This window comes from Corylus avellana, chromosome ca10, assembly GCF_901000735.1.
Source record: "Corylus avellana chromosome ca10, CavTom2PMs-1.0".
Taxonomy (NCBI): domain Eukaryota; kingdom Viridiplantae; phylum Streptophyta; class Magnoliopsida; order Fagales; family Betulaceae; genus Corylus; species Corylus avellana.
The window spans coordinates 11,146,649-11,157,895 of NC_081550.1; the positions used below are offsets into that span (position 1 = coordinate 11,146,649).

Below are 11,247 nucleotides of genomic sequence, written 5' to 3' on the forward strand. Positions count from 1 at the left end.
AAATTCACATCTATACATTTGTGTTTATTATATAATTTAGAAATTAATCAGTGTACCAACATCTTATCGAATGCTTCTGAGTAATTCTAAGTGGCTTACTTATATTCTACCAAAATGATGTGGCTATTAAAATCATCATTGGGCTTGTAATTAATCATTATTGAATTTTGATCAAAGGGTAATTTTAATGAGGTTTGATAAGGACACAACACATACCCAACTCAAGGCCAACTTCTCTCCTACGTGTCATTTAATTTTTTTTTTTTTTTAAAAAAAAAAATTTAAACCAAATCAAAGCTCTCTAAAAATTTTTCAGAAATCTAAAAGTCCTCTCTCACTCCCTCGCTCTCCCTCCCGCGCTCACCCTCTCTCCTCCGGCGAGTTCATCGGCCACCAGAAATCCCCTCTCAGTCCCTCGCTCTCCCTCCAGTGCTCACCCTCTCTCTCCTCCGGCAAGTTCTTCAGCCACTGGAAATCCTCTCTTACTCCCTCGCTCTCCCTCCCGTGCTCACCCTCTCTCTCCTCTGGTGAGTTCTTCGGCACCGGCAAAGCTGTCCGTCCGTCACAAGGTTTCTTTTATTGTCTCTCTCACTCCGGCGATGTTTATAGCCACCGGCGAAGCTCTTGACTCTCTCTCACTCCGGCGAAACCAAAGGCTCTCTCTCTCCTCCACCGATGGTAAGTAATCCCTCTCTCTCCTCCACATTCAAAATCTAGGGCTTTTTGATTTATGTGTAGTGGATGCTAGAATAGTGTATTAGATTTATGTGTATTTAGGGTTTAGATTTCTGTTTTTCGAATATTATTGGTAATGGATTTTTACTTCTTTTTCCGTTGGTTGAGGTTGTGTTTGTTCATGCCCGAGAAAGATAGTTTTTGGTCAAATTTCTCATTTGCATTATTCTCTGCGGTTTGTCAAATGTAAGTCCTTGTATTGCATTATTTCTTTTAGTAACAACATTATGAATGTTGTGAATAAAAATGTACCAATATGAATATCTCTGTTATTACTTTGGTTTTCTATATATCTCAGTTTTTTTGGACTGTTTCAAAGTTGATTGTTGCTTTCTGGATTTAACATTAGTAAAATAAAATTTTTGTCATAAAAAAAATATTTTCTTTTATTAGGGGAAGAGAAACTTACTAGATGACAACGTAAGAGTATTCTACATCAATTGCAGTACATTCGGTTAGGTTGGTTATGGTCTTTTGTGCAAATGTTTTTTTTTTCGGCAATATTGGGAAGAGAGGTGTGGACACTTTATTGTAGTTTCGGTCAATGTAATTTATAATGCATAGTATGGGAGCTAAATTCAAATTTGCAGTAGATAGAATGATAGGTATATGGGAAGTAATTGGCGTATGGGTGTATTTTATTGTCCCTTCACTTCATATGCATTCCATGGTCCCTTCCACGCAGCTAAACTTAATCATTGTTGTGACTCATAGGTGTCAAGGACCATGAATTTTTGGAAAATATAGACCATTTATTTTCTTTCATCCAGTGAGGTATAGGTCTTGATACATTGAGCATATAAATCTTTTAGTATCAAGCAACCTGGTTTTTCGAGTTCTGGATGATGCTTAAGTTTGACTATCAGCATATGGATGTTTCTTATATTAGATAATAGTGTATTGATGCTAGTAGTACATAGACAACTATATTCTGATTTTTTATGTCAAAACATATAAATTCTTGTTATCAAAGAAGGGTCTACTTGACCTTACTCAGTAGTTTATCATTTAGTTAAATTGTGTTAGTCCTTCCAGAGAATATTGCATGACATATGTTGAATGCCTTTAAATGTCTGTAAGCATGTTGGCTCGACCATAGGTCCATAACCTTGAGAGATTTCTCATTTGCATTATTCTCTGGCGGTTTGTCAAATGTAAGTCCTTGTGTTGACCTGGTGTATTGAGTTTATTTCTTTTAATATTCAAAGCCTAAATCATTCAGAAAAGCCAAGGTTGGTGTAAGTTTGAATTTGATGAGCAAGTAGAAAAACCTTGAGAGATTGATCTAATGTCCCTAAAAGTGCCTATAGCAATTCTATCAACTACCAAGGTTTTTCTACTTGCTCATCAAATTTTGTCAACTGCCACTTTATCGTCTCCTCTCTCAAGAGAAGTCTTGGAATGAAGTTCATTTTCTTTTTTCTTTTCAAGCCTATTTAAGTTCTTACTATTTATATGCTTTTTATAGTTCACACTGCTTACACAATAATATTTCGAATTATACATTAGGTAAGTGGAAAAGTTACTCATTATAGCTACCTAAATGGACAAGGAGGGTGAAGTTGAATCTTTGTATACACGTATTCCAAATGATGAAGATTTTTTGGAGCAAGATTGCCCTCAAATAGGTTTGACTTTTCATCTTTTGTTTGGGTTATAATTTTGCTTTGACACACCAAGATGGCTTTTAACTTTGTATCCTTTTTTGATAGATGTGGATGAAGAAGTTGAAGAACCAAATGTCTTAAGGATCACTTGTTCGGATGAAGAGTTGGATGGGGATGAAAGTTTGAATGAAGAGTTGGATGGAGATGAAAATTTTGAAGAAACAGAGATGATCGGTGGGAATGAAAAAGTTGAAGAACCAGTTGTGTCAATGACTTTTAATTCACATGAAGAAGTTATTTCATATTATAAGGCGTATGCTATGCAAGTTGGTTTTGTTGTATTAAAAAGAGTTATTAAGAAGAATGTAGATGGTAATCCATATTACATGGTCCTGACATGCATGCGTGATGGCCAAGTAAGAAACAGCAGAAGTACGGGTATAAAGACCAAATTAGCAACTAATAGAACGAAGTGTAATGCTAGGATTTGTGCGAATTTATGGGATGAGGGAACGTGGTATTTGAGTAAAGTGGTGCTTGAGCATAATCATCCTGTAAGCCCCAAAAAAATAAGGTTTCATAGGTGTTATAAGAATATGAATTATGCTGCGAAAAAAAGGCTTGATCTTAATGATAGGGCTGGAATACGTTTGAATAAGAATTTTAACTCATTGGTTGTTGAAATGGGGGGGTTTGAGAATGTTCCCTTTGATGAGAGAGATTGTCGGAATTTTATTAACAAGGCAAGAGAGCTTCGGCTTGGCAAAGGAGGTGGTGTAACACCCCGGTCCCATATTGGGAAGATGAGAAGAAGCCCACATAGAGTAGGTGGTTTATAGAGATAGTCATGAGTGCTAAGTCCCACATTGCCTAGTTACTAGGTGAAACTGGGCTTTATAATGAATTCTAGGGAAGCTCCAAATTGACTAGTCCTTTTGGGGTGATAGTGCAGATATGGCTAGCGCTTTTTCCTGGGTCGTTATAAGTGGTATCAGAGCCACCTAGTAACGCCAGGTCATGTGGTACTGGAGCACTGCATGACGTGGACCTGACGAGGACGTCAGGAGTTTAAGAGGGGGAGTTTGTAACACCCCGGTCCCATATTGGGAAGATGAGAAGAAGCCCACATAGAGTGGGTGGTTTATAGAGATAGTCATGAGTGCTAAGTCCCACATTGCCTAGTTACTAAGTGAAACTGAGCCTTATAATGAATTCTAGGGAAGCTCCAAATTGACTAGTCCTTTTGGGGTGATAGCGCAGATATGGCTAGCGCTTTTCCCTGGGTTGTTACAGGTGGTCAGGCCCTTTGTGATTATTTTGTAAGAATGCGAGAATTGAATGATAGATTCTATTATATGATAGACATGGATGATGATAGTAGGTTGCGAAATGTGTTTTGGGCTGATGCACGAAGTAGGGCATTGTATGAATATTTTGGGGATGTCATTACATTTGACACCACATACTTGACTAATAGGTATGATATGCCATTTGCTCCCTTTGTAGGAGTCAATCATCATGGTCAATCTATACTTTTTGAGGCAGAATTATTTTCAAACGAAGATACAAACACATTTGTTTGGTTGTTTGAAGCATGGTTGAAGTGCATGAACTACAAAGCTCCAAGTGCAATTATAACAGATCAGGATAGGGCAATGAAAAATGCAATTGAGATAGTTTTCCCAAAAACACGACATAGATATTGTATATGGCACATTATGAGAAAAGTCCCCGAAAAGCTTTCAGGATATGAGCATTATGATGACATTAAGATGGCCCTAAATATATGTGTGTATGACTCTCCCAATGTTGATGATTTTGAAGAAAATTGGAAAAGTTTATTTGAGAGTTATGAGCTTCAGAATAACCCTGGTTGAATATGTTATATTCTGAGCGGACTTTTTGGGTGCTAGCATATATGAAAGATACGTTTTGGGCAGGAATGACTACAACGCAGCGGAGTGAAAGCATGAATTCTTTCTTTGATAATTACGTGCATGCACAAACCACAATAAAGGAATTTGTTGACCAATTTGATAATGCTTTGAAGAAAATGGTTGAGAGGGAGGCACGTGCTGATTTTGATTGTTATAATCACACGAGTCCTTGTGTAACAGACTTTGCTTTAGAGAAGCAGTTTCAAGATGCTTACACAAATACAAAATTCAAAGAAGTTCAAGCAGAATTTAAGCCACGTTCGAATGTTAATAATTGTCTTCTAAAAAGTGAAGGTGCAATTTCTACGTATCAAGTGATTGAAACTAATGGAAACCGCATGATGAACAAAACATTTAGTGTTTTCTTCAACACCGATGAATTTGAAGTGAAGTGTACTTGTGCATTGTTTGAAGTAAGAGGAATCATATGCAAACATTCCATTTCTGTTCTACTTACGAGTGGGGTTACAACGTTGCCACCTAGATATATTCTTGATAGATGGAGGAAAGATATAAATCAAAAACATGTTTTGATTAAGAGTAGTGATGACGTGTTGGTTAATAACTCCAATGCCCAGAGGTATGACGAATTTTGCAAGCATTGTGAAGAATTAGCATTGCTCACATCCAAGAACGTGAAATATTTCATGGAAGCGATGAAAAGTGTTGATATGTTAACAGAGAAATACCATGCCTTAACGTTGGCTGCGCCCACTCAATGTGATGAAGTCATTCCAACTTGTGATGAGGTAATTTTAAGTAATGAGGGCACTACGGTGCAAGGTGAGAAGGTGCTTACTCCGGTTAAGGCTACAAAGAAAGGGAGACCACGCTTCCTATGAATGGTCCCAGTTATAGAAAAAGTGACCAAAAAGCCACAAGGTAAGAAATCCCAAGGACGAAATAAGCAACAGGGCGAGAACACTGTCAACAAGAAGGGGAAAAAGAAGAAGGTACATAACCTAGCTCAAGATGACCTCAACACTTCTCAAACTTCATTGCCTTATACAACACAGGTGATTAATATGACGATTTACCTTATTTTAGGTGCACATATCATTTGCTCAAATATGATTTTTCATTTGTTTAATTTATTATGTATGGTTCCATCAATGTGACAGCAACAATGGTTAATCCAATGTCTAAGTTGTCAAAATTGATCAGCCAACACAAATATGAAGAAGCCTTCGTCGCAGCCTTTCGAAGATGTGATGTGTCTATTGTATACTGGCTATGCTCTCAGGTTTATAAATTCATCATGTTATCTTAGTTATTAATGTTATATATTTAAAAGAAGTTGTCTTAAAGGTTTTTTTTTTTTCCTTATTTAGGTTGATCTACAGCATATATTGTCTATATATCCTCTTCCTTTGATCCAAGTAGTATTGCTTCACCTTTTGCGGCATCTAACCTACGATATCAATATCAATATGCCTCACACATTTGGTTGGATGATATGCGTCGCCAATGCTATAATCCCAACAGACCCAATGATTGCAATGCATATGCAGCCCATCTTCAATGAAATTTATGCCGTTATCAACCATCGACAATACTTGCCTACGATTACTGGTGATAAGCTTTCAAGTATCCGCTCTCTGATACATGTCATTATGTCCAAGAGCATGTAAAATTTAATATAGTTTATGCCTTTGATGTTGGCATATTTTTTAGGGAATTGTCATGTAACTGTCTTTTTGGGAAGTTGCCATGTAACTCTTTAAAAGGATTGTGTTGGGAGCAATGTGGAAGAGCTTGTCTATAAGAACATTCGGTTCGAGGTGGGCTAGTAGCTTCAAATTCCTTTTTTTTTTCTTTTTTTTTCTTTTTTGTCATTTATGTTTATTGCATATTTCCTGCTGTTTATGAAAGTTTTTTATAGGGTTCTTCGATTTTTTGTTCATTTATTTTTGGGGGAAGTTGGATTTATGGGTTGCTGGTTGTTTTAGATAGTGAAAGTGTTTGTTAATTTGTAGTTATAACGTGCAAATGATGGTGTCAGTGTTATAATCGAAGGTAGATTTAGTTATTCAAGTATTGGTTTTTGGTCCGATTGATCTTTTGTCACTATACGGCTATGATGTATGGTTCTTTTAGGATTTGTTTCTTTATATTTGGAAACTGAATGTAGCTTTAGGAAAAATAGTGAATTTGGGGCAATGGGTTTTAGTAGCATTATTGTTGTTTTAGTGTCTATATTTTTTTCCTCTTAACAATTATATCTTAATATGGCATCTAATGTATCTATTATTTCTAGTTCTCTATTTTATGTTTGTTTTGCATATGCGAGAAAGGTTAGAGTTGTCTCAAGTATTAAGTTAAAATTTTATCTTGCTGAAAAACAGCGTGTATGTCCTTGAGAATTAGGTTGTAACAAAATGGCGTATTTTATAAGAAAATGTAGATGGGCGCATTTGCAGGTCCTAAATTTTGTGCAAAGATACATTTAGACACTCGCATCATTACAATTTTGGTTCCTTGGGGAGCCATGCAACACTTCATTACCGTCTGCAAAAAACACCCAAAAACATTAAATTTTGAGGTAATTCGGTGCTAAAGAACCATCTCATCTCAGTAGGCCAGTTCCTGTGGAAGTTTCTTGCCTCTCCAATGACAAGATTGCTTACAACCATATTAACCACTTGGCAAACATGCTTTCCCCATGGAAAGAATACAGCAATAAGCTATCTAAACCTCTTTTTTTTAACATAAGTAATTGGCCTCAAGGGGGGAGGGGGAAGGGAATATTTAAACTAATAATCTTTGTTTCATGAGGTGTGGTCTTGGCCCCAAGGAGAGGGGGAAGGGAATATTTAAACTAATAATCTTTGTTTCATGAGGTGTGGTCTACATTCAATTTCTAAAACTATATATGAAAGAGATGCCAAAAAAAAAAAACTACTGGAAAGCATCACTTCTCCTTGGACTTCAATTGTACATACAATAAGTCAATTCAAAATTTTCAACCACTTCTGCTTCCTCTATCTCCTTAGTAATTAACTTTTCCTGACACAATTCAATCATATTGATTTGCAGAGGATAAAAAATGAATGAAAGGAATGACAGCTCCAAACATGGGAGTGAGGATATGAAAATATCATTTGTTTTGAGATTCAACATACTGATTGCATGTTTTTCCACTCATTGTTATGCCTTTATAGAAAGATGTTTTAGAATAGAGATTATATCAGTGCTTACAAACATTTAAAGGCATTCAACATATGTCATGCAATCTTCTTTGGAAGAACTAACACAATTTAACTAAATGATAAACTACTGAGTAAGGTCAAGTAGACCCTTCTTTGATAACAAGAATTTATATGTTTTGACACAAAAAATCAGAATATAGTTGTCTGTGTACTATTAGCATCAATACAATGTTTATCTAATATAAGAAACATCCATATGTTTTTCCAAAAATTCATGGTCCTTGACACCTATGAGTCACAACAGTGATTAAGTTTAGCTGCGTGGAAGGGACCATGGAATGCAGATGAAGTGAAGGGACAATAAAATACACCCATACGCCAATTACTTCCCATATACCTATCATTCTATCTACTGCAAATTGGAATTCAGCTCCCATACTATGCATTATAAATTACATTGACCGAAACTACAATAAAGTGTCCACACCTCTCTTCCCAATATTGCCAAAAAAAAAAAACATTTGCACAAAAGACCATAACCAACCTAACCGAATGTACTGCAATTGATGTAGAATACTCTTACGTTGTCATCTAGTAAGTTTCTTTTTCCCTGATAAAAGAAAATATTTTTTGTTATAATAAAAATTTTATTTTACTAATGTTAAATCCAGAAAGCAACAATCAACTTGAAACAATCCAAAAAACTGAGAGATACATAGAAAACCAAAGTAATAACAGAGATATTCATATTGGTACATTTTTATTCACAACATTCATAGTGTTGTTGCTAATCAATTTCTCCACCATCAGCAATATCTTATTAAGCTACGCAAGCTCAATAGCTTACTATGTATCAAGTAAAAGAATGTAACATTAGCTCCAAATTGGGGGGGGAGGACTTATCCTACATGTCCCATAATAATCAGGAGAACCAATCATGAATATATGATTTCTTTGACATTCCCCAATGGCAGCCCACCTTGGACAATGTTCATCTTCATCCGTGCATTCAATGCCATCCACTTCAGGTGAAACTTTTTCCCCACTAATAGATCTTATGTGGAGCAATTTGGTGGCATACCACATTTCCCCCTCAAGGACAGGGCATCTAGGCATGGGAGCTACTCTTGTCAAGAGATGCATTAGGATGAAGAGTGAAAAACAGAATAGCATTCCCTTTAATAGGTCTCAGGATGCTACTACTCTTTGTACAACTGGACCAAATCTTACCCAGCTGAGAAAGTTTCAGCAGCAGTTAATAAGCAGTTGTGAATTCATGACCTAGAAATGATAATTAATACAATAAGTTTTAATATCGTTTATCTCTCACCTCTGACTCAGGAAAGAGAATCTCACCACCCCGTGTGGCATTTGAGAGGTACAAAACAACTATTTCCATCAAAGGCTTGGTTAATTCTAATGTTGATTTGTTACCAAAATAATCGCAGTTCTGATCAACCTCTTCGATCCCAAAATGCATAACCTGTAAGGGCATGCTGTTCTCTGAAGGAGAATGACACATCAGGTAAAACTATAAAGATATACATCAGAATGGATTTCAATATATAAACGAGTAGATTAAGTACAACATACATAATCAAGTTTAACTATCAAGAGTTGCAAAAAATTTAGAGAGTGAACTATTTACTTCAGATGATATAGAAAGATGTAAAAGCAGGGAATCCAACTTCATCAATACTATCATCAAGCACTATATATGTAGCAAATCTGAAATATAACCATAACAAGCTCTTAATGAGATTATTTATACAGCAGTACAGTGTTGATGCAACTATTACTACTAATCAAGTGTTTTGTACTATAACCATTACTGGTTGTTGATAAATAGAAAAACTAGGATAACTCACTACAGAAGTATACCATTACTGGTGTAATTGAAGGACATATTGTGAAATTCTTTTGTAAGTTGATCAATTTAAATGATAAAACAGGTTTATCCTTGGAACAATGAACAGTGCCATAAGTCTAAAAATTTGATTTGAACAGAGCAATGAGGGCTTTCGATGTTAAATCAGACCTCCTACATCTTCTAGTGCAGATGCTAAATGGCCATTTGGACACCAATTGCATGCAAAATAATCAATCCCATTACTATTCATATGAAAAATCCAAGCAAGTAATATGAAATAAACAGTTTCATTTACAAGAAGATGGCAGTGCAAGAATAGAAATTCTTCAAAGAACAGAAATCTAAACCCTAAATACACAAAAATCTAAACCCTAAATCTAAACTCTAAATACACTAAAGCCCTATTATGTTCGAAATTCTTCAAAGGTCTATTCTTCAATGCTTCGAAATTTCACCATGAAATTCAAACCAAAAACTATTTTTCTAGAGCATGAACAAACACAGCCTTAACCAACAAAAAAAGAAATAAAAACCCTAACCCAATAATGTTCAAAAAACAGCAGCCATGTTCAAAAATCTGAATATACAAAAATCTAATACACTATTCCAGCAGGCAATAGTGTTCAAAAAGCCCTAGATTTTGCACGTGGAGGAGAGAGAGGGATTACTTACCGCCGGTGGAGGTGAGAGAGACAGGAGCTTCGCCGGTGGCCGTAGACGTCGTCAGAGTGAGAGAGACAGAGACGGAACCTTGCGCCAGAGTGAGAGAGACAGGAGCGACGTACGGACAGCTTCGCCAGTGGCCGAAGAACTCGCCGGAGGAGAAAGAGGATGAGCGCGGGAGGGAGAGCGAGATACTGAGAGAGGATTTTTGGATTCTGAAAGGGGAAAAGACGATGTGTATGGTTTAAAATTCAAACTTTTATTTTTTTTAAAAAAAAATGACACGTAGGAAAGAAGTTGGCTCTGAGTTGGATTTGTGTTGTGCCTTTAACATTTTTCAATTTTAATAGCCACATCATTCTCAGTGAAACACAAGTAATATACAAATATGCCATCTAAAATTACTCAATGCTTTTACGGCAATTATTAATTTGTCTTTTTGTGATTTATAAAACTATTGTTGTCGGAAGACACGAACTGGCCAGATTTGGACAAAAGTTTGGATGCAAGTTATTGATACGAGGAGTCTTCCTCTCTCTCTTTCTCCACAAATACATGTTTTTTTTTTTTTTTTTTTTTTTTTTTGAATAAAGTGCCCGGAGAAAGAGGGCTGCAAATGTCATCGTCGTAGGCGCTGCGGTAGTTGAACAAAAAGTTAAGCGAAGTGCGTGGGAAAATAATGTTGCGTGTACAACAACAGCGCCTTAAAAACAGTACACACGAAATTTATGTGGATAAAAGATATTTATGGACCCCACTTTTGGCGATACTTTCAAGTCTGGAAAACATTGATCTCGCCCAACTTCCAATTGACAGTTGAGAAAATCCACTCCTAACCGATCATACCAATAAACACACACAAAAAAAAAAAAAAATGATGTTATTATATTCTTTATTAAAGTTTGATTTTTAAATAAATCAATTCAAATAATAATTCTTAAAAAACTTTATACTCATTTTATCATACTCCATACTATTTATGCAGCACAAATTGATGGAGATAAAAAGTTATATATATATGATACCAAATAGAAGATAAATGAAAATAACTAATAAAAAATAAATGAAAATAAAGCAGTAAAACCATCAATGTAGGAGGTATATGCAATTAAAATAAACATAATGCAAGATTTTCCAGAGTAAGCACAAAATTGGAGCGTATAAAAAGGGTAAGAGAGAAATAAAACAAATAGCTAATGGAAAGATATCAAAGGATTTAATTAGCAAGAGTATTTATAAATTCAAATGTAAAAGTGGAAGTAGTGAAGTTACACAAGAGTAGGAAG

At 35.7% G+C, this 11,247-nt stretch overlaps 2 protein-coding genes and 1 pseudogene across 2 annotated transcripts in view; 1 reads left to right on the top strand and 2 right to left on the bottom strand.

Moving 5' to 3' along the window:
* LOC132162930 (uncharacterized) overlaps positions 1 to 250 on the bottom strand; it is a 2,179-nt gene extending 1,929 nt beyond the window's left edge. Inside the window, exon 1 of the mRNA XM_059573140.1 lies at positions 217 to 250. Coding sequence (XP_059429123.1) covers positions 217 to 250 — 34 coding nt within the window. The remainder of the gene's footprint in view (positions 1 to 216) is intronic.
* Positions 251 to 4,284: 4,034 nt separating this feature from the next.
* LOC132162931 (protein FAR-RED IMPAIRED RESPONSE 1-like) lies at positions 4,285 to 5,121 on the top strand. Its single transcript, XM_059573141.1, has one exon. The coding sequence runs from the start codon at positions 4,285 to 4,287 to the stop codon at positions 5,119 to 5,121; it is 837 nt and encodes a 278-aa protein (XP_059429124.1).
* Positions 5,122 to 8,301: 3,180 nt separating this feature from the next.
* LOC132162932 (probable prolyl 4-hydroxylase 12) lies at positions 8,302 to 8,950 on the bottom strand (annotated as a pseudogene).
* Between the last annotated feature and the right edge of the window lie 2,297 nt (positions 8,951 to 11,247).

Excerpts from the sequence above, each read along its gene's own strand:
- LOC132162931 (XM_059573141.1), top strand. The coding sequence starts at position 4,285 with ATGACTACAACGCAGCGGAGTGAAAGCATGAATTCTTTCTTTGATAAT.